A 27922-nucleotide genomic window follows, 5' to 3' on the forward strand; every position below is an offset into this window, starting at 1 on the left:
ATCAGTACATTACAGAAAATAATGAACTTTATCACAATATGCTAATTTTTTGAGAAGGACCTGTAAACCTGCCAGATCAAGATACAAAGGGAGAGGGAGAGGGGGGGGGGGGGGGGGGGTAGAGCAGATGGGAATAATTCAAGCTTTCAAAGGCAAGGTGTCTAAGGGGAAAAGGAGCCATAATTGCTGAAGGTTACAATGAACAACTACACTTGATATGAGGCAGTCTGGTGTGCTTATGTCATGGTAATCATACTTTGTGACATTCAGGGCATAAAGGCACGTACACACGCCGTATTGTTACAAACAACGGGTTCTTCAGACACTCCTGCGGGGCGGTCGTTCTGCCGACAGTAGTATGCGAGTACAGGCTGTTGGCAAACTGATAAGACTTGTGTTTAACTGATCCGCCAGGCAGATCAGTCAAAAACAGTATTATCAGTCTGCCAACAGCCTGTACTTACGTACTACTGTTGGCAGAACGACCGCCCCGCAGGAGTGTCCGACGAACCCGTTGTTTATAACAATACGGCGTGTGTACGTGCTTTAAGAGCTACTCTTTCCAGCCGGACTGAGAGTACAGTTAACCAGTTTTTCACATAAAAATAAAAAGTCAGGGTAAAAAAGGTCCCCCCAAAAACAAACAATTTAAAATATAAAAAATAAAATACAAGGTAAGTATAGATACTTACCTAATAAATGACCAACCATACGGTCCAAAGTATTTATTGCACTAAGTGCCTGGTACTTAAATAAAAAATTAAGATTAACGAAGGCAAGGTGGCACCAACATGGTGTCTTCTATATGGCTTTTTCCCTAGAAGAGATTAAATGATTTAAATAACGGCCCACATTGAGCAACTACGTGGAAAAACTTTAAAGCTTAGCCAAGATAATAAACATACTGTATGTACAATAAAAGTGGTTGGCGTAGAAGAAAAAAAAATACCCAATGTCAATATGGATCATCTCATCTGGGAAGAGGCCAATGAGGTAGCCATAGCAAATCTTTGTCGTCATGCATTTAAAAACAAAAATAAAGGACAGACATCATTTTATAGTGTAATTCCACCTCACGAATTTGTAATTCCCAAGCAATACTTTAGTTTACAAATGGCATCCATTACCCAACTAGTTCTGATCTACAATTCTGCTCTAACCAATGTTTCAAAGAATCCATGCAACACTAATGTCAATATTTCCCTTTGGGCAGAAAAGGAATTTCAGAAGGCCATGGATCATATCCTAGCTACAGAGTCATTTTTAGTTGTGCCAAATAACATCATCTTCATAAGATCAAAGATCTAAATGTACTTCAGAGAATAGTGTGGGCAAGTGGTGCTTGTAAAAAAAAAAAAAAAAAACCCAGATCATGAGCTGTCAATCAGAGCCTCTATGAACTTTCATTGAAGACTCAGATCATGACTACTGTGGCAGTTATGAAATGGAAATTCGGTGGATCAGAAAGGAGCAGCTACATTGAGTCTTTCAGTATTTAACAGTGAGAGATTGGGATCCACATTTACACACATCTAATAATGCAGACTTAAGCTTTCAGTTTAGATGTGATTTAAATAGAAGATGTGGACTTATGCAGTTAAGTTCCAGAATACTGAGATTTCTAGCTGTTATTAGTGTGGCAAATCTGTTTGTATTTTGTTCGATGCTCATTAATTTCTTCTTTGGTTTTGTTGATACAGCTAAATATTTCCTGAAACAGAACTTTATACTCTGGCTGGGTTCCAGGGGAACTAGCATCGTCCTTGGTAGATAAGGAACACAGTGGGGCAGCATCTTCTGGAGAAGACTCACTGAACGAGCTGGTGGACAGTTTAGAGGTCTGGACTGACTTGTGGCTGAATAAGTGGTCCTCTAACTGGCAGCGCTGAAGTAGCTCCTCATACTTTATTTTGAGAGCACTGTATTGAGAGTCCACCTCATTAAGCAGTGAAATTCCTCGTTGTTTGATCGCTTCTGTTCTCCGGATACAGGTCTCTTCATGACCATTACAAATGGCTTCTGCAGTAGCACTTGGCAGGATCATCTCGCTGTTGCTCCTCTTTAACGGCTTTTTGTCAACTTCAATGGTGCGTATCTTTGACTCCTGTTCCATATCCCGGTCTGTATTCTCCTTGAAGGAGATGAAGATAGACTCTGGTATCAGCTTCTCAAGATTACTTGCAAATACACCATCTGATCGACATCTCTGGCGCATTTCTGCCACCTCCGCTTCCAGTTCTTCCGCCCGGGCATGGACATAGTCTCTATCATGAATAATCTGCTCAATTTCCGAGTTTTCTTTGAGTACCTGGTTGTATTCCTCCTCCAAGTTCTCCCTCTTCTTGCGCTCGTTACCAAGCTGCATCTCTAGCATTGCCAAAGACCTCTTTAAATTCTCATTTTCCTCTTCAAGTGGACCAGGCTGAGTGTTCAGAGAGGTAATCTTCTCAGCAAAGATATGGTCATACACAAAATACCTGCAGAGAATGCATGACATTTATTGTTCTGTAAATTCATTAATCACAATATGACTTAAAGGATACCCGAACTGACATGTGACATGATGAGATAGATATGTGTATGTACAGTGCCTAACACACAAATACCTATGCTGTGTTCCTTTTTTTCCTTTCTCTGCCTGAAAGAGTTAAATATCAGGTACGTAAGTGGCTGACTCAGTCCTGACTCAGACAGGAAGTGACTACAGTGTGACCCTTACTGATAAGAAATTCCAACTATAAAACACTTTCCTAGCAGAAAATGGCTTCTGAGAGCAAGAAAGAGGTAAAAAGGGGAATTTATCAGTGAGGGTCACACTGTAGTCACTTCCTGTCTGAGTCAGCACTGAGTCAGCCACTTACATACCTGATATTTAACGCTTTCAGGCAGAGAAAGAAAAAAAAAAAAACCACAGCATAGTTATTTGTATGCTAGGCACTGTACATACACATATCTATCTCATCATGTCACGTCAGTTTGGGGATCCTTCAAAGCGGACCTAAACTCTTGCACAAGTGACAAGTAAAACACAGAGAAATCCACCCAATGTGTGTTTAGAGAAAACAGCCTGTCTAATTCCCCCTTAGCTGCAAGTAATTAACCAGTGTAATTTGAGCTCATAGCTCTGTCCAACCTTTGCCGAGTTGGGTGCTAATATTTAAGCACAGGATGTTAACTCTTTCTATGCACCCATGAAACCAGGAAGTAGACGCTGCAGATTTATTGCCGGAGCTCTGTAAGCTGTAAGACCCGATTCACACTATAAAATGCTTGCATTTGATTAGCGCTTGCTGAGTACAAAAAAAAAAAAAAAAGTAGTAAAAATGGTGTACGCGATCGCTGCAATTTTTAACTGATTTTAATGAAAGTGAATGGGAGCGATTTTTTTTTAAAAAGCGTTCAGCAATCGCTAATCAAACGCATCTGCTCACAAAAGCAGTTAGTGTGGATCCGGCCTGACCCCACTAACGCAGTTGTGTCCGCTTTTCAGCATCTGTAACATTGTGTTGCTGAAAAGTGGACACAACTGCGCACAAGTGCGTTAGCGGGCTCAGGCTCTGATAAAGAAAGGTTTCTCTTTAAAGGTTATTATGCATTTACTTTTATTTTAGAGCAGAGAGAAAGTTCTTGGTTTAGGTCCGCTTTAAGTTGAAATACACTCAAGCATTATTCACTGGACAAAGCTAGGTATAGACATGCATTTGGGTATGGGAGCACTATCTGACAGCTTCAAGGTACTTCTGAAGTCATTAGCTAGGGAACAGGAAAACGTTGGTTGGATAAACATGACTGTTCATAGGTGGAGTAGAGTGAGAACAATTACATCAGGCTTTGTAACCTGCTTTAACTTAGGCACCCAAACTCAACCAATTCACCCAAAACTAACCTCCATCCCACTCACACAGGCATGCTGAATTCAGATCAGATTGCTGCTGAAGACAGCCTAAGAAAGTAACTGTCATTTTGTGTTCTGAAAGCCAATCCAAAACCATAAAAAACAGTCAGCTAGTGTTGACTAATAGTTCCGCAGGTAGGGAAGGCCTGCATTTTTTTTTCCTGTGCTTATTCTTCTGGCTCCCCCAATCAATGTTAGATGAGGCATTGGGATGTGTGGGCCACCAAACAGTCTGTAGGAGGCAGGGCAGCAGAAAAAGAGTTGCTGTGGTCCTGGCTGTTGGAGAAAGCAGGTATGCCTTTCCTTCCTATGAAAGCATTGAGCTGGGGGCTCTTGTGTAGGACTGGGAGTTGGCAGAGAAGGAGATCTGACGCTCTCTGCACTGTACAACTACATTACTGGGATACTCTACATTGATCCATACACAAGGATATATAAAGGGGTTTTGTTGTGTTTTTTGTACCCATGCAGGTGCAAACCAAGGAATGCTACCGAAGTTATAAACTCAAAATGGTTACTGCTGTGTAAAACCTCATTATGTCAATACTCAATTTCTATTTCACCATTTATGTAATGGCATCACCAAAAATGCCACTTCTCCCAAGTTCCCAGGACAATTGCATTGCCATCAGATGGCAGTCTTCCTCAATGGATTCTCTACAATAAAGTAGTAATTCATTGCAGAAGCCATGAATCAGCGTTCTTTGCTGTATAAATGGCCTAAGAGATGCAAATAATTCCAGGTTGATCCGGCATTATGTAAATTAATGCAGCTTGAAAATGGACCAATTGAATATCAACTCTGCTTCATTTAATTATGCCAATTTGTGCAGCTTGAAAATGGACCAATCGAATCCTGCCTGTTTCATGTCCCTACTTTGCTGTCCCTGTCCCTACTTTGCTGTTGCCACTAGGAGGCAGTGGACAACTAATCAAAAACGATAATCAGTGGGAGAGCTACACAGGACTTACTTGCGTAGGTCGTACAGTTCTTTCAGACAGGAGACGCTGTGCGTGGATCTGGACTGCTCAAATTTATCACGACTGCGACATACCCGGTTCGGTTTCTTCAGTTCTTCCACTTGTTTCTGGAGGTCATCAATGTAGACCTGCAATCCTTCAATAGTCTCTGTCAGACTAAAGAGATGAGGGAAAAAGCATTACTTCCCATGGAGACTGGCATCCAAATACAATTAATACGATTTATAAACAAAGGGAACATGCAGAGATGCAGCTGTCCAGGAAGGATTGGTTCACCCTCTCTGCAGAACGGAATGCATCGGCTATAAGTTACTGTACAAATCAATAGAAGCATCTGCAAACCCATACGCAGAATGGTGTGCAAAGTACAGAATAAGGTACAATTTACTGACAAGAAAAAGACCGCACATAAACTGCACCACCAATGATAATCAAGAAAGTACAAATTTTATTGAACAATGGAAAACATAAAACCACTTAAAAGGAGGTCCAAAAGACCACTACACAACACCCATTATACAGACACATGATAATGTCATAATATACAATGCTTCACCACAATGTCAATGTAACTGCCTGAAATAACAATGTACTCTAGACTGAGGTTCAACAAGAACCCCAATGGAGTCCCTGGGTCGGTACAGTATGCTTAACCACTTGGTAGTTGTACATTGTTCCACTGTATGCTTGCCTATCACTGTTACTATCTTGCAATCATACTTACACTTTTTTTGACTCATGTCTATGAGCATATGTCCATTTGCAGTTTGGATCACTGATCTATATTTCTACATCTGAGCACTTGTACCAGATTTGGCTTTGTTCTTAGTACATGACCCGGGTCCCCATACCTTGATTGGGGTTCTTGTTGAACCTCAGAGTACATTGTTATTTCAGGCAGTTACATTGACATTGTGGTGCATTGTATATTATGACATCATCATGTGTCTGTATAATGGGTTTTGTAGTGGTCTTTTGGACCTCTTTTCAAGTGGTTTTATGTTTTCCATTGTTCAATACAATTTGTACTTTCTTGATTATCATTGGTGGTGCAGTTTATGTACAGGCTATACGTTACTGAGTACCACATGCTGGGTAGGTTTACTCTATGCATGCAATCTACATCACAGGACCGTGACAATAAGTGCCCCTTAAACTATAAGTTTTGCATTTGCCATGCCTCCATGCGAATACATGGAAGGGGCCAAAATCTGTGGGGAGGGCAGCACCCATTACAGGAAAAAAAGGTCCCATACAGATTATGGTGCAACCAGGGGGAAATATTTTTCATCCGAACTGCAATTTTGTGAAATAACTGCTGTATGAGAGCTCTGTGTCTCTGACCCCAATTCTTTCAAAAGGTGGCCATACACTTATAGATTGACACCAGATATTGACAGAAGATGTTGGTGAGTGTATGGTCACCTTAAAACATCTGAAGGGTTAGGTCAGCTGTATCCATTAGAGCCTTATCTGCTTGTGGGTACCAAACCCCTTGTATCACCTGGACTACGAACACGGTAAATCCAGCGCTGGAGACTTGGGCGCAGCCGGCGCCACCATAGGCCGTAATAGGAACTACGGCTATCGCAGGCACAGGGAGTAACTTCAGCGCCGTCAGAAGACGGACCTGAAGTTGCTTTTAAAACAATAATTCGGATTCCAGCGATTGCTGGAAGCCGAGTTATTTCATTCCCCCACTATCCATGTCGGCCTGGAGGGGGAATAGTAATTAACACGGCCCGGACTTGTGCGGCAGCAGGATCAGCCATATACTGGCTGTGTCCTGCGCCCAAGTCTCCGGCGCCGTTCTCTCTCGTACGCCTGGACTAATCCACGCAGCAAGGATAAAGGTGGCCATACATCAGGCGACTTGGCGGACGATCGACCATCTGATTATCATAACTTGCTGAAAATCGGTGCCACCAAGGGCATGCCTGATCGGCGATGTGACCAATTTCATGCATACATTGGTTGCATGTATCAATCGGACATGCTGCAAGATGTTGGCCCGGCGTACTCAATTGGGTCCGCGGGGGTAACAGCAAATGATATCGAGATGAGCAACCAACGTGATGGAACCTCTGGCTTCATCCCACCTAGTGTAAAATGTGCCCTGTGCATACTTTACCTGTCAGTGACGGCTCCATCAACATACATGCGCCCACGTGGTTGCTGGCATATACATGGGCACGTTTTACACTGGGGGAGGACAGCCCTGGGGACGGCAAAGCAGCACCACTAGGCTGATTCCAGAAAGATTTCATGCAGAAATTGATTGGGAATAAGCCTGCGGTTTATGGCGCTCAACATCTCTTGGTAGATCTACCCATACATCGTCTGATGTAGGTGGATCAGTACAGCAGCTGGGAGGCGGAACTATACAAAAGTATGGCGTAGGGAGGGTGCATCTTGCTGTCTGCCAGACACTCATAGCACTTGTATACTCTGGTTTAGGCAGGGCCGGTTTAAGCAACAATGGGGCCCCAGGGCAAAATAAACCTGGGGGTCCCCCCCTACATATACCCCGGAACAAAAATCGGCATTAGGGGACCTTTTTTGCAGCTGGTATAGTCAGGGTGTGAAATCCCAATCGGTCAGAGCTCCACATTCTGGCTATCCCAGCCTGCATGGGGGACAAGGGGTTACAAAGTTTCAGGAGGGGGGACCCCACATAATTTAAAAAAAAAAAAAAAAATTCCCACACTCTAAACATAAAAAAAAAATTGGGAAAATAGGAAAAAAATACCAGGGATCTTCATACAGCCATATGGCGGCTGTATAGCGATCCCTGGCCAAAGCGCTGCGGCTGCGTATAGACCCCCTGGAAACCCCATCAGGAAATTTATTGCGCTTTCGTTTGATGCATGTAAAATTACACTACTGTTAGGTTAGCTACTAAAAGTGACATTTACCGCATTTAAAACTATACTTTTTTCCTTCTAAACTTTAAAATCGATTTTCTCAAAAACTATAAGGTCTTTTTGAAAAATTGTTTTTTCCTCTTATTCCTAATGATCTCCTTAACATATCCTGCAAATTTAGGATTTCTAGCATTTAAGGTGGATTTGCTATTAACCATTAAAGTCGGCAGGTTTTTAAATGTGTTTTTTTTCCCCCTTTGAAACTTTATAAATCGTTTTTCTCAAAAACTATAAGGCCGATTTGCAAAAATGTTTTTTCCTCTTGTAGCCACTGGGGGCCCCTACAAGCTCTGGGGCCCTGGGGCAGCTGCCTCCTTTGCCTTAATGGTAGTGCCGGCCCTGGGTTTAGGATACAGACATTTAGCTATAACTGACCTACCTCATGCAGGATCTGATCTCTATAATAGGATTGGCTGACAGCATGCAAATTCCAGACCAAATATGCACATGATGCACTGCCAGGCCCAACAAGATCATCATGGCTGAAGACTAGGCTTTAATTTTATTACGTATTCAGCATTAAAGGACACATGAAGTGAGACGGATATGGAGGCTAACATATTCATTGCTTTTTAAACAATACTAGTTGCCTGGCTGTCCTTCTGATCTATTAGGCTGCAATGGTGTCAGAATCATACACCAGAAATCTTGTCAGACCTGACAATGTCAGAAACACCTCATCTGTTGCATACTTGTTCAGGGTCTATGGATTAAAGTATTAGGGGCAGAGGATCAGCAGGACTATCAGGCAACTGGTATTGTTTAAAAGGAAATAAATATGGCAGCCTCCATATGCCTCTCACTTCAGGTTCCCTTTAACCACTTGGCAACCTCTGCCACGCTTATCTACACCCCTTTAAAATTCACCTAAGTCACAGGGGCGTAGATAAACAACTTCTGTTTATTTTTCTGCTGTGTGCACGCGGATGCGCGTACGCGTCGGGCACCCGCTGCTCAGTGATTGGCTGATGTGAACACGTGTTCACAAAGCCAATCAAAGTGCTTGCAAGTTTAAATGAGCACTGCCAAAGCCAATAACAGTGCTCATTCATTCAGAATGTGTGTAAACATTGAATGAGTCACTATGCTGTTACAGTTACTGAGATCACTCGTGAGAGGATCTCCGATAACTAATACAGCATTAGTGAGTGATCAGCATCAGTTAGGTTTTTTTTTTAATAAATTATACCCCCCCATTATCCCTTGCCTCCCTGAAATGTGAAAATTGCTGTGGTTTTTCGGTGAAAACCCCTGTGGTTGAGAAGTGGTTAAAGTGAACCTCCGGACTAAAAATCGACTCAGCAGCACTGAAAAGGCTAACAGTTTCACAGCATCAAAACTTTGTTTCTCTTATACAAGCCTCATTTTAGCTGCACAGAAGAAAACTGCCCGGGCTTTTTTCCCCTGATGCTGTGCAAAGCATGATGGGATTTCTGATGTTGTTTTCGTTTTGCTGTTTTGGTGCAGCTGGGAGGGGTAATCAGGACACAGGACAGTTGGAACTGTGTCTCCTGCTCCTGTGTCTCCTCACCTTTCAACCAAAAAGATGGCTGCCGCCATGACAAAGATGGCAGCCCCCATGAATCACAAACATTTGCCTGTTCTTTTAAAACAGGGTGGGTAAGAGATTACCTATCTATTCTAATTAACATAAGTAATGTAACTTGATGACAATGGGCTTGATTCACAAAAGAGTGCTAACTGTTAGCACGGCCATTTTCATACGAATTTTCGCATTGCGCGCGAAACGATATCGATTTCACGTGAAAATTCGCGCAAAAACGGCCGTGCTAACAGCACTCTTGTGAATCAAGCCCAAAATGTTTGTTTAGGCTGAAGTTCCCCTTTAACATTTAGAAAGGTTTCAGTTTAGGATTCATACTGTAGATCAGGTGTTTGCAGCTAATCTTGTCTGATCTGACAATAACATACTTGTTTCTGGTGTGATTCAGACACTGCTGCAGCCAAATAGATCTGAAGGGCTGCAAGGCAACTGGTATTGTTTAAAAGGAAATAAATATGGCAGCCTCCAAGTTTCAGGTTCCCTTAAAAGGCATGTACTGGTGCAAACATCAGAAAGTCCAATATATTTACACTCAGAGTTAAGGTGCCCATTAACGGTACAAATCAGATGCGATCTTTTGATACGCTTTTTATGATCTTTATGATTCTTGATTGTTCCCATAAACAGATTGATTAGGACATTTTCTCTCCTCAGATATGATTGTAAAATCCAACTTTTGGATCAACTGAATTTTCAGTTCTAATGAACCAAAGAACAGTTTTACATCGATTACCACCAAACACTGCACTGTTTCCGGGACAATTTGATTGTGAATGCTGTATACAGAGCTTTTCGTCCCTTGGAAAGGAGGGCAGACAGTTATATCCCAGTCTCCTGCCTGTCATTCATATCTGACTGAGGCATTAGTGTTCCGAGTGTACCTGGAATTTTCCATTTCATGTATAAAGATACTTACCAGCAGCCCTGCATGGATGAAGAAAACTGGTAACACAAAACATAGATCAGGGCATGCACTGATAAGCTGCACTACATAGAGGCGAAAAACTGGTCACACTGGAAATGGGATTTTGCTTTGCACTTGTCAGGTTATGGCAGCTGCTGCTGGATAAAGGAGTAGATTACATTAAGCATTCTTACCTAGTAATCTTTTGTTGTGACGCCCGGCTCTCCTGCACCAGCTTCTGGTTGGAATCTTCCAGCTCCCTGGCTGTGACATCCAGCTGCTCATAAACCTTGGCATGCTGTTCATTCATCCGTCTCAGCAAGTCCAGCTGCTTTGTCAGGTACTGCCATGTAAAGAGAGACGTCAAGCTCCACAGCAATAGCCAAACTCCCAACAAAGTCATCCCATCACATGCCGTATATTCTCACACTACTGGAGAGCAGGAAATGATCTGTCTGGGGAGTGACAGATTTGAAGTGGGGATGGAGTGTGTGTGGAGACTTGGGCAGAGAGTTTGACAAGACTGTCAGCCATTATTTCACTGCAGTCACTGAGAAGTCGGAATAAGTGTGGAGGCGAACCTGGAATTGGAACACCTATTATTGCTCGTCATAGTAACTGATAGGACAGTAGATGTGTGCAGAGAAGTAATGGCTTTAAGCAGAAGGGAGAATCTAGTCCCCAACAGCAGCCCTGCTCACACAGGAGAAGCTGATATTCTTTAAACAAATAAGCATTTGACCCATTCGCTGCCTCTCACTCCCATACTGCACCTCTGAAGACCAAGCCAGCTTTAAAGGACACTGGAAGTGAGAGCGATATGGAGGTTGACATATTTACTGCCCTACAATGCAACTTACCTGGCTGTCCTGTTAATCCTCTGCTAATACTTTTAGCCTTAAAGCCCAATCTACACGATGCGATTTAATTACGATTCGATTAAATCCAACATGTCCGATCGGGATTCAAATCAATTCGATTTGCCATGGTTTTGCAATGGCAAATCGAACTGAATCGAATCCGATTAGACATGTCGGATTTAATCGAATCGTAAATAGAATCGTAATTGAATCGTACAAAGAATCGTATCGTGTACATTGGCAAGCATGCAGATCAGATGTTTCTGGCTGAAGTGTGACTGGATTAGCCCTATGCTTGTTTCAGGTGTGTGATACACTACTGAGGCTGGAAAGGTCAGCAAGATGCCAGGTAACTGGTATTGTGTAAATGGAAATAAATATGGCAGCCTCCATATCCCTCTCACATTAGGTGTTGTGTAACATATTTGGCAGGTTCTAAGAACCCCCTTCCTTTAAGCTGGGCCTGAGCAGGCAGCTGACAGTCACTGAGTATCTGCAAAATGGTGGTACAGGTGGTTCTTTTCTTGCTTTGTAAAATTACATAATAAAAAATAAAAAAAATACACAGATTAAAAATATTCTACGAAATGCAAATCAATACTGTGCTGAACTGGATGTTCCAAGCTTTTTAATCTGCTTCTATTCCATGAAAAAGGGTAGCAGAATATCAACTTTCTTCTAGAATAATCCTTAGAGGCAGAGAACATACAAAGCAGTGTTGTCAGAGGAAGTAAAGCCGTTTATAATCCGGAAATAGGATTTTAAGTAGGAGAACAAAGTGTCATGAAGAAGGCCTTGCATTGTTTGTATCTTACAGGATATGTCCCCAGTGCCCAGACAAGCTTACACATTCCACCATCTCATCCTAAGCTGTGATGCTCAGGAATAACCCTTCCTTGTCCCATGCAATGTCACTGCCACAGCATGCTGCAATGCTGATATGTCCCATGCAATGTCACTGCCACAGCATGCTGCAATGCTGATATGTCCCATGCAACGTCACTGACAGAAGCCACAGCATTCTGCAATGTCCCATGCAATCGCAGGAATTGAACAGAGGCGCCAACAGGATAAAATATGCCAAAAAAGAAAATAAAAAAAATTACAATTTGCTGTGGAGGCAGTGGTGGACTTTTGAGGAGGTAAGCCCACCACTGCCTCCACAGCAGACATGAAACTGTCAATTTTCAAAGGTTTCGATTTATTAATATACTGCAAAAAACAGTTGCAATGCGTTTTGCAGGCGTGGCCCCACCTAAATCAGCCAATACGGGATGTGCAGAGGCACTAGGCTGAGACATAGACACTTGTTGATGCTCCATTCCCCTATTGCCTGATGAGGCTGGGCCACACCTGCAAAACGCATTGTAACTGTTTTTTTGCAGTATATTAATAAATCGAAACCTTTGAAAATTGACAGTCATGTCTGCTTTGAGGAGTTAAGTCCACCACTGCCTCCTCAGCAATTTTAAAGTTTTTAGCATATTTTATCCTGTTGGCGCCTATGTTCAATTCCTGCGATACTTCTGTCCACCCCTGGTGGAGGGGTGATATACCCCCTTCTGTCCGATCTACAGAGAGCGACTTTTTAATCCTGAGTGCAGACAAGTCTTAATCTCCCCACCTGCATTTACAGTGGTTGCCTGGTTAACCCTGGTTTGTGAGTATCAGTTTACTTACATACACTATCCATTAAATCCAATACATACTACACTATATTGGGCTCTCTGCGTTTCTCTTTTTAGGTCCTGTGCAAGGTCACCGACAGAAGCCACAGCATTCTGTAATGCTGATAGGATTGCCAGCACATTTTTACAAATAAAGTGAATGTTGCAAAAAAAAAAAAAAAAAAAAAAAAAAAAAGCTGTGTTGGTTTGTGAGGAAGATTGCATTAACCACTTGATGACCCACCCTTTACCCCCCTTAAGGACCAGCGCTGTTTTTACTGATCTGTGCTGGGTGGGCTCTGCAGCCCCCAGCACAGATTAGGTAGCAGGCAGAGAGATCAGATTGCCCCCCTTTTTTCCCCCCTATGGGGATGATGTGCTGGGGGGGTCTGATCTCTTCTGCCTGCTGGATGATGCGGGGGGGGCACCTCAAAGCCCCCCTCCGCGGCGAAATTCCCCCCTCCCTCTCCTACCTGCTGCCCCCCCCCCGGCGATCGAGGCTGCACAGGACGCTATCCGTCCTGTGCAGCCAGTGACAGGACGTCCCCTGTCACATGGCGGCGATCCCCGGCCGCTGATTGCCGATCTGCCTTACGGCGCTGCTGCGCAGCAGCGCCGTACAAATGTAAACAAAGCGGATTATTTCCGCTTGTGTTTACATTTAGCCTGCGAGCCGCCATCGGCGGCCCGCAGGCTATTCACGGAGCCCCCCGCCGTGAATTGACAGGAAGCAGCCGCTCGCGCGAGCGGCTGCTTCCTGATCAATTAGCCTGCAGCTGGCGACGCAGTACTGCGTCGCTGGTCCTGCAGCTGCCACTTTGCCGACGCACGGTATAAGCGTGCGGTCGGCAAGTGGTTAAAGTCACGTTGTGGTGAAGGGGTGAATGAATCAGAGAGCTCTAGAACCTTCATCATTTGAATGCTGACCTCTTGGCACGGCACATGATGGAGCGGGAAAAGAAAGTAAAACAATGCCCTGGTTGTGCGACAAACCTTCAGGCGGATGGCCTGCAAATACATCGCAGTTAGCATTACAAATATTATGGCTACAGAAGACAGATATACTGTTTGTTTAGATCAGTGGTTCTCAACATTTTCAGCACATTTACCCCTTTGTGGGTCACCCCTAAGCACATGTACCCCCTATTGAAGCAGCGAAAAAGTAGGTGTGTGGCCATGACAATGTGGCTGGAGCCAGCTACTAGCAAAATACAGGTAGTCCCCGTTAACAAATGAAATGGGGACTGTGTCCATTGTTAACCTGAATCCATTCGCTTTTGTCCCCCTCTGTTCTCCCTGTGCCTCTTTTGTCTCCATCTCCCCCGTATAATCTCTGTTCTCCCTTTGCCTCTTTTGTCCCCCTCTGTGTCACCTCAGTTCCCTGTGCTTTTCTCCCTTCTGTTTCTCCATGCCTCTTTTGTGCCCCTCATGTCTCCCTCTGTGTCAGCCCTTGTCCCCCTGTCCTAGCCAGGTATAGGTCCTCCAGTATAGGTAGCAAGGCATAGGTGCCCCCAGTATAGGTAGCAAGGCATAGGTGCCTCCAGAGTAGGTAGCAAGGTATAGGTGCCTCCAGAGTAGGTAGCGAGCTATAGGTGCTCCAGTATAGATAGCCAGGTGGTGCCCCAGTATAGTCACATACATAGCCCCGTTCCTGACTCCTCTCTTCGGGCTCTCCTCCTCTCTCAGTACTCTGGTCTTCTCACCGCACATCCCGCTATGGTTACTTCTGGCAGCACCTCCGACGCCATGAGAGGCCGCCAGGTAAAGATGGAGAAAGGATGCGGCCAGGCAGCGAGAAGACTAGAACGCTGAGAGAGGAGGAGAGCCCGGCAAGAGAAGTGCACGCGGGAATGGGGCCGTGTAAGGTACTGTGCCCCTTGCCGTGGACACAGCCTGCCGCTTCTCTCCTGGGTAGCAAGATCCCCCATTTCGTCTGCAGCCCCTGGGGGGCCCCATAACAGGTGCTGATGTACCCCCAGGTTGAGAAACACTGGTTGAGATAACTACTGAGATCTGTTTTAATAATCTAATAGGGCATTGAGGCAAAATGGGAAATTATAAATATCAGGTACATCAAAATGGTTTATGAGCACTCAGCTCCTCTGGCTGGGCTAAACATTGTTCTTTACAGTAGGATACAAGGAGAGGAGGGCAGATAAGACATACCACCCAACTTTTTGAATTAAGGAAGAGGGGCCCTTTAAGACACACCCCTAATCCCGCTCCACCACACCCCTTACCATGCATATCACAGAGAATTCAAAAGATTTGTTCTACCATTCAGACCATGCTGGTCTTGTCTATCATCATTCGTTTTATTTAAGAACAAACATTTAAAAGTAAGATTTTTATTATTAATTTAAAAAGGACTGAGATATTAATTTAAAGGATGAGAGTAAAGTTTGAAGTAAAAATTAAAACATTTTAGAAGAACAATACATATACTCAAGTCTGTTCTCAACTCCTGAAACAGGGACGCGCGTGCGTGCGTGCGTGCGTATGTGTGTGATATAATAATTAAAAAAAAAAAAAAAAAAGGGGAGGGACAGTTGGGAGCCATGTAAAGAGACAATGCTTCCTCTCTGAATGACTGTTGAGTCCGCTGCAACAATTCCCAGAAGCAATAATGCTACTTTCCCCTTTGCAGGATATAATGGCATGGAGGAAAGAGGCAACTGTAATTTTATACAGATAACTTGGGAAGGAAAGGGGGCGTGGGGGATGTTGAAGGCGGACAAGACTCCTATCTGAATTAGTAAGCAGTCAGGAGAAAGATTTTAACTGTAGGTTAATCTAGAGTATTTACTGAAAGAGGCACTGTAGAATGCAGTAAATAATTCAAAATACCCACCTTTATAGTACCTCTCACCCTCTCAGTGGTGTTTAGCATAGGCTGTGTGCAATTCTCCTCCCAGAGCATTCTGGGAGAAGATGTACACCTTATGTACACTCGCGTACAAGCCTAATTTTTAAGCACAAAAAAAGTGCTGAAAAATTACCCCCTCTGCTGATATGGGAGTCTCTGTAGCAGAACAGATGGTGGAGCAGGTTTTGTTATTGGCAAATGAGCATAAGGATCATGCACTAGTGATCCTGCTCTTGCCAGCTGGCTTCCTGCTATGTCCATGCCCCCATCCCCTGCAACATGGTGTGCAGAGTGGGCTGCTCAAGACTACCTGTGTCCCCTGGCTTGTGAAGCAGAACGTGCAAGCAGCATTGTCAGCTGTTCAGTTATCGGGGATTCTTCCTGTGCGGCAACTGCTGTGTCTCATATCTATGACTCCATCTAGTGGCATCTTGAGACACAGCTGTATCGTCCTTGGGGGACATTTGGCTATGGGGAGGGGGTTTATACGCGAGTCAATTTTTCCTGGTTTCTAAGTGAAAAAAGTGGGTACCGCAGTTTATACGTGTGTAGGCTTATATACGAGTATATACAGTAATTTTCTACTGACTTCAGAAATCAGTAAACAATCTTTACACAGGGATGCACCTGACAGGAATAAAGATGATGTCGCCACTTGTGATACATTTCAGAATGTAAACTGGGAAGAGGAAATATTTTACAAATGGGCAAAACACTGATTATTGTAAACAAAAAACACGTTCTGGTAAACTTGCTGTAGAGCTGGAAGCTTGATAAAAGACCATTTCAAAAAAAACTCTTTCATCACTACAGTTTTCATATTTTACTTCAATAACTTATACATAACACAGGCATACCTGTGGATATGCTAGGAATCACTCCCATCTCAATAGCAGCTGTAAGCAAAATCAGCAAGCTCCTGCAGTAACAGATGCAGACCTCCACAGCAGTCTCCATAAGGCTAGGGCCACACTAGCTCCGGGTGCGGGACGCATCCGCGGTCCGGGCTCCGATTTTCAAAACCCGGAACGCAAACGGATCCGTGCTGCCTTTTTTTGCAGCACACGTTTTGGATCCGCTTGCGTGTTTTTTGTTTTTTTTTTTTGCTAGAGGGGGTAGCAGCCAGGACGGGGGGCTGCGGGCAAAGCGGCGGCCAGGGGGGGTCACATCCCCCCCCCCTTGCTCACCTGGGTGCCCCCCGGTCCCCGCTCCCCCTCCAGCTCGCATATAATGTAATAATTTGTACCTAATGAAGTTCGGCGAGCCGGGCACTTCCGCCCACACCGCTCGCCGTCACTTCCTGCAATGTCGCCCTCTGTATTTCAGTGGGCGGCATCGCAGGAAGTGACGGCGAGCGGTGTGGGCGGAAGTGCCCGGCTCGCCGAACTTCCTTAGGTACAAATTATTACATTATATGCGAGCTGGAGGGGGAGCGGGGACGGGGGGCACCCAGGTGAGCAAGGGGGGGGGGGGGATGTGACCCCCCCCTGGCCGCCGCTTTGCCCGCAGCCCCCCGTCCTGGCTGCTACCCCCTTCAGCATGGCGGCCCCCTCCTTCACCATGGGACACTGGAAACTGATCCGTTTCCAGTGTCCCAAAATGTCAGTGAAGAGGGAGGCCCGTTTCCCCATTGATTTTCACTACCCGTACGTGTATACGGGTCCGTGAAAAATGCTGCAAGTCCGGACTCAGCGTTCCGGGTTTAAAAACGTATTCCGCGGATCGCACGCGGATACGTTTTTAACTTGAGTGTGTGCTGTTCCTATTTTTAACATTGGTATCCGTGGCTACGTTTTTCGTCCGGGACAAAAAAACGTAGCTACGGATACGTTTTTAAATCAAGTGTGAACTAGCCCTAACACAGATATGAAAGCTGACATATTTATTTCCTTGTAAACAATGCCCATTGCTGACTGTCCTGATCCTCTGCCTCTAATACTTTTAGCCATAGACCGTGAACAAGCATATGCAGATCAGGGGTTTCTGACTGTGTCTGACTGGATTAGCCGCATGCTTATTTCAGGTTTGTGATTCAGACATCACTGCAGCCAACGAGATCAACAGGACTGCCTGGCAACTGGTATTATTTAAAAGGAAATAAATAAGACAGCGTCCATACACCTCTCACTTCAGGTGTCTTAATAAATGCCCAGGGTAAAGAAATAAATTATCAGCAGTTCTCCACCCACAATGCTTGAAGTGAAGAAGATGGAGTATGACTTTAAATAGACACTGAACACAAATCTAATCACCAGTGCTATATTTTGCACCATGTGAGATGCTACACGTTTTGTTTCACACACCAGTATGTAGCCATATGCAGGTACCAGTATACCATCTGAAGGGCTGTAGGAAAATATAGGAGGCAGCTTCTACTCTACTTATCCCAGAAATGCCCCTGCTCTATTCATTGTAAACACACTATCTATCAGGCGAGGAAGTTTTTATTATAAACTATCTAGTCATGTTGTTCTGCAGGCCAGTTACTCTGACAGTGCTGAGGTTTGTGCGTACTGTTAGGTTTATGAGGGCACTGCTGTACCTCATGGCCACTTTTACAGCCAACTGTCTCATGGTGTGCAAATACTTGGACAGCATTAGCCTGAAAAGGCCTTCAGCGTCTTTATCCACAGCAGATTCATACCAGGAGGATTTCATGAAGTGTGGATTAGTATGGAGCAGGTCGCTATGACCCAATGCAGATTAACCCTTCTTATTGAGCAGACAGGAGGGACAGACCGCTCACATTGTTTAGGATGAGAGAACCAGCAAGGGCACTGACCAGGCTAAACTCGCATCCATTAGCCAGATGTGGCACTTTCACACACACAACAAAAACCTGAGGCTGGAAATGGTGGTCTCTTGACCATTCTGCTATTACCAATAAGTTTGCGATTTACAGAATGTTAAAACCCAACTCCCAGAACAAATGTCTTTCTAGACATGGACAGGCTTTCCATCGCAAAGCTTGATTTGGTCTACAGAAACTCATTAATTAGCTCATGTTAAATTAATGACTTTTACAGTCGGAAGTCTAATGCTGGGAATACACGGTTCGTTTTTGCCTTCGTTTAAACCTTCGTTTCGATTGTGCCTTTTGTCCTTTTCGATCCCGAAATAATCGGTCATACGGTTAATATCACCACCCACGGTTTCGTTTTTTTTTTCCGATTCTGATGGTTTCGTTTTTCCAATGATCGAAGGCTGCAAAGAAACGAAAATCCCTTTTTACAGGGACGGACTAGCATAAACGAATATATAATCGATCTGAACAGCCATCAAGCCTACCAATGGCTCGATTAGATGGATAAAGAGAGATAATATCAAACATGTTTGATCACTAGTCGTTCGTTTTTGGGGTCTATTAATCAAAACTATAATGAGATTATGACTGTTTTCACATACGTTTTCAACACTCGATTCGTTTACCGAACGAATCGAAGGTTTAAACGAAGGCAAAAACGAACCGTGTATTCCCAGCATTAGATACTGTACTGGCACTTCCTGCATCACAGACTGACACATAGGCTGCAGTCTGCTCACAAAGGAATTTATTTTGTACCCCTTGCAGTCTGAAAGGCAGGATGATGCGATCCAAGAAGCATCAGCCACACCCACTGAAAAGTCCTTACCTAGGTCATGTAATTAAAAGTCAAGCTCTTTAGTGGCAGCATGAGCCTCATTTCATACAAAAACGTAACATTTTACCAGTCCAAATACTAAGCTATAGGCTAGTCATTTTAGATCTGTGCCTGAAGGTAGGCTTTAAAGTGCGGCTGTGGTAGTGGGATTACCCAGCTAGCAAATGTAGGCTCCAAATCTGAACTACAAATTGTCACCTAAAAGAAGTTGAGACATTGCATGCGGAGGAAGTTATGGATGCTAAGGAGCAACACAAAACCCGCAGGCATTAGATATCTGTGCACAATGTGGCTGTACAAAATGCGGATTGCTCGCTCCTAGGATTGCATCGAGCAGGGCAACACTGCAGTTCAATAAATGCTGAAATCTAGTAAAATATTTATGTGGAGCGTGTTTTTTAGAATTAGATCCCTCTCGGATATGAGAGGGATCTATTTTTTTGGGACCCATTGGGTGCCCATCTATTATTACATGGACACCTTCAAGAAGCATTGTAACGTAGTAGAATGCAGTTAATTATTCATGATACCCACTTTTATGGTAATTCCTATTTCCTATAGCTATCTACAGCAAGGCTCCCAGAATCCGGCACTGGCAGGAATCACCTGATACCAGATACACGTGCTTGCCGGTTGCTTGAGCAACTGGGTGAAAAAGCACAACCCCTATAAAATACTGAGACTCCAGGCAGCATCTTCTATCCATCCCCTAGCTCCTATTGGCTTTCAATGTCACATGACATGCCGGGAGCCGTGCACGGACACAGGAAAGGTGCTAGGAGCTACAGGATAGACAGACGACGCAGCCCGGAGGCTCAGTATGTATTTTATGCCCTGCAAACCCCCCCCCCCCCCCCCCCAAAGCACTGTCCGCATTCTCACCTCAGGCATGCCGGTTAGTTGAGACTTCCGATTGCCCGAGTTCCAGCTAACAGGGAATTTTCTGTATATTGTATGTAACCTTGCCCTCCCACTGATGCTTGACCTAGGCTGATTAGATATGTGGAATTATCACCCCAGAGCATTCAGGGAGACCATGTTTATTTTGCACTGGCTTTGGAATGCTCAGAAACAAGCATATCAGAGATCACCTGCCAGTACTATAGATGTTGCCTCCTGTGATAAATTTCTGAATTTAAAAATCAGGGAGGGAAAATGTTTTACAATAGGCTAAATAATTTAGAAACGTAACAGTTACAAAAAAATAAAAATATATCAAAAAAAATCAAATTTTATTCATGATGTTATTTGCACTACAGTTCCTCTTTAAAAACTGTCGGTCATAAAATCAAAAATCAATTCTTTATTTTTATCTGGTAAACAAGTAATAAGGATGCTAATCAAGCAATCCAAAATGTAAAAATCACTATTACCGTATATACTCGCATATAAGCCGACCCGCATATAAGCCGAGGTACCCACTTTCCCCCCAAAAAGCAGGAAAAAGTGACTGTCTCGCATATAAGCCCCCCACCACCACCATCGCCCACTCCCCAGTATAGCTCCCTCCATAGTATAAGTAGCCAGACGTGCCTTTAGTATCGGGCATCCCCCTTACTTAGTATAAGCCAGATTTGCGCCCTGTATTAGACAGTTCCCCAGCACCAGATGTGACCCCTGTATAAAGAATCCCTCCCATAGCCAGCTGTGCCATCTGTGTTAGACATCCCCTGTACCCAGCTGTGCCCTCCTTGTATCAAGCATTTCCCCTCCTTAGCTAGATGTGCCCCAAATGTGCCCAGGAGATTACCTGAAACTGCTGTTCCCTGCATGAAGGTGTTGGTCTTCCCGCCAGATGATCTGTGCCTGCAGAAATGTCTTTGGCTACTCCTTAGCCAGATGCATCCCAGCATGTGCCCAGGAGATCAAGTGCTGTGGCCTGCATGAAGGTGGCCATCTCCTCACCATGCCAGCTACTTGTGGAGGATGGCTCCGATCCATACAGTGACATCAGTGCCGGGGTTCCCTCATTAAGCTGTCCATCTCCCCTCCATGCCTGCAGAAATGTCGCTGGCTACTAGTGCAGGATCGCTCCGCCAGCGGGTCCAAGCCTTCAGTAATGTCCCCAGCTACTTGCACTCCGATCTGTAGTGCCGTTGTACAGTAGTGACGTCAGTGCCGGGATTCCCTCATCAGCCTATGTGATGCTCTTGCTGTGTCTCAAGATGCCTCTAGATGGCATCATAAAGATGAGACATAAAGATGAGACACAAGCGCGTAAACCAAGGCTGATGAGGGAACCCCGGCGTGACGTCACTGCTGCACAATGGCACTAATGAGCGGAGCGATCCCGCACAAGTAGCCACGGACATTTCTGCAGGCATGGCAGGGAGATGGACACCATGCTGATGAGGGAACCCCGGCGCTGACGTCACTGCTGCACAATGGCACTAATGAGTGGAGCGATCCTGCACAAGTACCCACGGACATTTCTGCAGGCATGGTTAGGGAGATGGACACCATGCTGATGAGGGAACTCCGGCGCTGACGTCACTACCAAACTGCAAGTAGCTGGGACCCGCTGGCAGGAGACCGACACTTTCATGTTGGAAATAGCAGTTCCCGGTAATCTCCGGTATTCTCCAGGCAGCATATTGCAAAGGGGGCACTCGTTGGAGGGAGGGTGATACAGCCTCACACAGCTGACTCGCATATAAGCCGAGGGGGGGACTTTTGAGCACATTTTTTGTGCTCAAAAATTCGGCTTTTATGCGAGTATATACGGTACTTTTCTTGTTGATAAACTATCATTGCCCAGTTTACCTGACTCTTATTTGGTACACACAAAAAGGAAGTTGCAGGGCATGCTGGGTTGTCTTTTTTTTGCTACTCCATTTCCCCTCAGAATTAACTAATGCCGATTGGCTGAAGCCTCTGTCCCTCCTGTTTTCCCCTCCCACACCTCTGTTCTTCTCCGAATGGCCAATATTTCTCATACTGAGACAATGCACTTTCTATAGTGAAGGGCGGCAGTGCATACACAATCAGGCAGAGGAAAGGTGCCCATACATGGTACAATTTTTTTTTTCAATTAGATAGTTTAGTTTGATTATTCCGTTAGGTGACTATAAAGATTTTCCAGCATGTCCGATCAGATTTTTTTCAAAAAACAAAACAAAAACACAAAAACTGTATAATGGATCAAATTTCTTGATTTTCAACTTTCATTCGATCATTTAGATCAAATAAATGGGAAAATCTAATGTTTTTATTGTATCGTGTATGGTCACCATAAGAGGACATTACATATGGATTGACTTCAAAATAGTCACACTTAAAATGGGAAATGCTAAGAAGGATTTTCTCTTTTTTTTACTGTAGAAAAATCACTAAAATCAAAACGTGGACAGTGCAATACATATGTTACGTAAGTAGAGCAAGTATTTATCTTCTTATATATGTGGGGGTTTTTTCCTTAGATAATATGGCTGCAGCTCCTCTAACATGCTTCAGGAAGCCCCTCTTACCTCTATTTCCTGGATCTGCTCCTGATTGGTGGAGTACATCTGCTGCAGAGATTCCTCCAGTTCAGTATTGCGGTCCAGTAATGTCTTTCCCAGCTCGGCAGCAAGCTGCAGATCTACGAATAAGCAGATTTTAGAGCTGTCAGAAACCATAAACAAAACAGTATGAGAGAGTACATCAAACAAGCTACTAGTCCAAAGCTTCACTAAACGAGGAGAATTCTATGAAGAGTCACCAGACTGGACATTTTACAGGAATATCCATTTACTAGATTTAAAATTTTTACCTTCAAAAGTTACCAACACCAATTCCCAAACTCATCAACAATAAGCCCTGGCGAATTCTTCAATTAGTAGACAGGACAGTTAACCCTGAGTGTGAGGGTAAGGGAGTGTGAAACTATTTATATGCAAGGCTGTGGAGTCGGAGCAATTTTGGGTACCTGGAGTCGGAGGTTTCATAAAGTGAGGCGTCGGATGATTTTTGTACGGACTTCATAGCCCTGTAACTACCCCACACTTGGCATGGAGAGATCAGTTTGTCTGAAGTGGCACACAGCCTTTCATGGTGCAGCATTGGTGGGTGGGGTTTCTGTATCCACAGTGTTTATGTTGCAGATCGTTACCCTTGTAAGAGTCGCCAGGGATCTGAGATTACACCATATGGACATTGATAGTTATGTGAGACGCAAAACAACCTTTATATTTCTGCTGACTGTCATATTCCTGCAGTGCAATCACAAAAGATATACTGTATATATCTGTCTAGTCTTTGGATTTGAATTGACCTTGCGATACCAACGCAAGGGTGCAACCATATAGTACAATAAAAGTATGCTTCACCACCACTGTAAATGCACAGCATGCTGTGCGTTACACCCAATGGGCCCACCACACTGCACCCAATGTGATTGTACCATAGGAATATAATTGCTTCGCACTTCAGTGATATAGTCCATTGCAATGCAATAAGATGAATTCAGTGAGAAAGGATCCCAGGGGAGTAGCAGTCTCAGGGCCCTTGGGCCAGAAAGGCCCCGTAGGGCCCTCACTCAACTACAGTATTAGCTCTCTATTGGTCCGGTGCTCATAATAATCACTTCTATAGATAGTTTGAATAGTGGTAATCATTAACAAACTGTTCCCCATCCCCTTCTTGCACCTCTGACACTGTAGTTGCCATTGGCAGGTTTTGGTGCCCTGTATCAATGGTTATGTATAGAGTGCTTGGGGGCCCCATTGTAAAACGTGCATTGGGGCCCACAGCTACTTAGTTATGCCACTGTTAAGTGTACTGCTGTCAGCTGTTCACTGAAATAGCCCCAAGTTATAAGCTAGGTCTGAGAAACTGAAATTTCTTTTATTTGATGTGAAATCTCTTCAGATAGTGACAGAAACCCAAGACATGTTACAACATGGAGATACAGTAACAAGGCTGAATAAAGATAAATCAACAGAAAAACTTACATACTATGCAGAAAAATTCCAAACACCTAGTAAACATTGAGCGATATACCATTTATTGCAAAAGCCACCCTGAGTGGTGCCTCAGATTGTGTTTTTTTTTTTTTTTTTTTTTTTTTAAACACACACACACACACACACACACACACACACCTCTTTTAGCCGGGTGCTGCACCCGGCTAGTTTTGGTGAGCACTCAGCTGTCCTCGGCTAACCTCCTCCTATGCTGTAAGCAGAGTTGTGCAGAGAAGCTCCGGCCCTGCATTCTCTCATCTTGCCCCACCCGGCTACTTTTTCATGCCACCCGGCTGGAAAAAATTTCTGGAGAGAGCATTGCGTTAGGGCTACTTGGCATAATTGGCCATGTGTTTAATATGAATAGACAATCACAGGGTATTCCCAAAGAGGGGATACTTCATGGGGTATCTGGTATCAAAGGGGTGGTGATTATTATATTAAATCAATAGAACTAAACCAACACCGGGGCCCACCGGGGGGGGGGGGGGGGGTTTAGCTGAAATAGTACTGCCAAATTAGTCTGAGGATTTTCTTGCTTGCTCGTGGCTTGAAAGGCATTTCATCAATAAGGTGTGAAAATATCACCTAGGAGAAAAATTGAGTTGCATATGGCCCCAGGTGTTTGTAAAAAGGCGTTTTATTTAAATAAACACAGGTAGGAAATTACATAGAGAGCTATGAGCCAGTATAATTACACTTATCACTGGGAATTCTTCATTATCTGCCCTTACACAAACAGTTGTCAGCCCGATTATCACAGCCTCATGAAGGCCCAGAGCCCTCTGTGGAGCAGCTTCGCCATTGTGGAAACCGCTCAGGATTTCCAAATTGCAGAGTAACAATTTTAAATGCACTTCCCAGAACTGCATAGGGTTTCACTCTTGCAGCACTTTGCCGAATGCCAGTGATTGGAAAGCACCACAGGAAACACTCTAGTGGGCCCCAATGGGTAGACTGCTGCACTCAGGGTCCCTCAGCTCCTGGGGACTGGTTTCTAGCAGGCCCCTAGGCTTTCTCCAGACCCTAGGGAACTGCCCAGGTTTGACTTGTGGATGTTACAGCTCTGCAACAGAAGCATGTAGTAGTCCTTGCAGTGACTCTCCATAACTACGCCAAAAGCTTAGCCAGGATGCCTCTACTGCCTGCACCAATGAGTTTTACTACATTACCTCAAGTTTTTTTTTTCCAATAAATCTGAATCTACTTGGGTGTATGTTGTATAGGAACAAATCTGCAATGGAAAATGTGCAGATATTCATAAAAGCAGTTTCTCAGTTTAGATAAAAAGAACTAAACCTGTAGTCAAGTGCTGCACTTCTCAGGAGCCCCTTGAAGTACCCATCTGCATCCACGCCACTGCTGGTCATACCGAGCAGCATGTGGACATTGCACTTTTCTGGGGGCTTGAGATGAGCAGCTGGCATCTGTCTTGAGTGTAATCTTTGCAGAGTGTGAATACACGTCATAGTCACTAATGATGAATACATGTCACAGTCACTAATCAGCTCTGTGTACTTTGTTCCACTGTGTGTAAGATGACGGCACGGTATTCAGATTCAGCCCGGAGCTGAAGGGCTGGGTGTATAATGGCAATTTTAAGAGAAATTACTATCCACCCATAACTGCAGCTAAATGCCCGCATTTCCTTTTGACATTTCCATTGTGTATTAACTGAAATATTGTAATACCACAGGGTTTACCAGTAACTAAATAACACAACTATGTCCTTTTATGCTTTCAAAAGATGACAGGTGTCCATGAGCTGTTAACAGATCTAAAGAAAATAGCTCTTTGGACTGTTTTTTACTACTAATCCCAAGACGTACTACGTTTTTAACGAGAGAGAGAGAAAAAAGGGGTTGGTGGGATGAAGAGAGAGAAAAGAAGTGTGTGTGAGTGAGTGAGCGAGTGTCTGTTGTGTGTTACTGCTAATACCATAGCACAGCCAAATTAGCTTTAGCCAAGGGAAAATAATGTGGTTAGTCTGCACATCCTTTTAATTTTCTACAGGCAATTTCAAGAGAGGCTGCTTGACCAAAGAAATAGTCAGTGAGATGCTAATAATTTTGACATAAAAAAAAAAAAAAAAGTCAATAGTGCAAATACACGGCATTACTCCTCAGGGCCCCCATTTTAAAACAAACCTGAGGTGAGAGGGATATGGAGACTGAGACAGCTAATTTGGCCACCTCCAGTTATATAGTGTCGCTCACTGACTATTTTACGATAAAAATGAAGTATTTGGGGTACAGGTAATAGCTTGAGCCTGAATTATGTGGGGAGATAAGTAGGTATTTAGTAGGGGAACAGATAACGAGGGCAGGACTCCAGGAGTATACACAGAGTGGCCCAAAAAAATTAGAGACACCCTCTAATGAGTTGGTCCAACTTTAGCTCTGATCACAGCCAATAATCTTCTTGGCGTGGACTCAACAAGATGCTGATACCGTTGCTTAGAAATGTTGGCCCATGCTGACATAATGGCAGCTCTAATGCTGGGAATACATGGTTCGTTTTTTAGGCGATTAGATGGTTCGATAGATAATTTCCGACATGTCCAATCTCCCTTTCGACTCCTTCGCCGCTCGATTTCTGATAGAAGTGAATGGAAAAAAATAAGAAAAACGAGCGCAAGATAAAAATCTACTGCAGAATCGCGCAGCAAAAACGATCTAGAGGAGAAACGCACGGCAGAAACGAACAGTGTATTCCCAGCATAAGTTGGGTCATGCTTTGTGATGTACCTGCATTTAATTCAGCTGTAATTTGTAGTGTTGTTGCAGACTATACAGGTTATTCACCTTTAATCTCTCTCATTCTGCAGCCTTTTTGAACAGAATAGTCCTTATTGCTTGAAGTTTTTTTTTTCCTCAACTGCCACTCTCTAAACACCCGAGACATTGTTGGGGGAAGAAACTCCTAAAAAAGTTGTTTCAGAGATGTTAGCACCAGCTGTTCTTTCACAGACGATCATCCCTCTTTCAGTTCAGTCACTTACGGTAAATCTTACCCATTTTGACATTAAACTTTTGTGGTAACTTTGAAGCTGAGCGTTCATTATATAAGCAACTCTGTGTTTTGACGTCACTGTTGGACTGGTTAACTTTCAAATAAGGAGTGTCTCTAATTTTTTTTGGCACCTTTCAGCTTCACCTTGCACAAAATTTACCCATGCCATTCTTAAAATGTACACTATGGAAACTCCTATGCATATTTACTTTTAGAGCTGGTGCACACCGAGCGTGTTTTGTCGCATTTTTACAGCCACTTGCGGCTGTGGAAACGCGTGGGTAATGTATTTCAAATCGGCTGGTGCACACCAGAGCGGGAGGCGTTTTGCAGAAACGCATACTCCCGGGCTGTAGCATTTTTTGGATTTCGGAGGCGTTTCTGCCTGCAATGTAAAGTATAGGAAAAACGCAAACCGCTCTGAAAAACGCCAGTTCAGAGCTGTTTTGCAGGCATTTTTTGTTACAGAAGCTGTTCAGTAACAGCTTTACTGTAACAATATAGGAAATCTACTACACAAAAAACGCTACCCAAAAACGCTAGGTGAAACATAAAAATAAGAAAAAGCGTTTCAAAAACCTCTAGCGTTTTGCGGATCTGCTAGCGGTTTTTGGTGTGCACCAGGCCTCTAACAATACCAGTTGCCTGGCCGTCCTGCTGATCTT

General features: G+C 44.0%; 1 protein-coding gene across 2 annotated transcripts in view; it reads right to left on the reverse strand.

Annotated features, from left to right (window-relative positions):
- Positions 1-493: 493 nt before the first annotated feature.
- The window catches only part of CDR2 (cerebellar degeneration related protein 2), a 39158-nt gene continuing 11729 nt past the window's right edge, over positions 494-27922 (reverse strand). Inside the window, exons 2-6 of one of the 2 annotated variants that reach the window (XM_068246801.1) lie at positions 27050-27167; positions 22770-22882; positions 10463-10611; positions 4868-5032; positions 494-2477 (exon numbers count right to left, since the gene is read on the reverse strand). In XM_068246801.1, the coding sequence (XP_068102902.1) occupies positions 1622-2477; positions 4868-5032; positions 10463-10611; positions 22770-22882; positions 27050-27167 (1401 nt within the window). In that variant the 3' untranslated portion in view covers positions 494-1621. The remainder of the gene's footprint in view (positions 2478-4867; positions 5033-10462; positions 10612-22769; positions 22883-27049; positions 27168-27922) is intronic. The other variant, XM_068246802.1, reaches the window with a different exon arrangement.

The sequence above is a fragment of the Hyperolius riggenbachi genome, chromosome 7 (assembly GCF_040937935.1).
Source record: "Hyperolius riggenbachi isolate aHypRig1 chromosome 7, aHypRig1.pri, whole genome shotgun sequence".
Lineage (NCBI taxonomy): Eukaryota > Metazoa > Chordata > Amphibia > Anura > Hyperoliidae > Hyperolius > Hyperolius riggenbachi.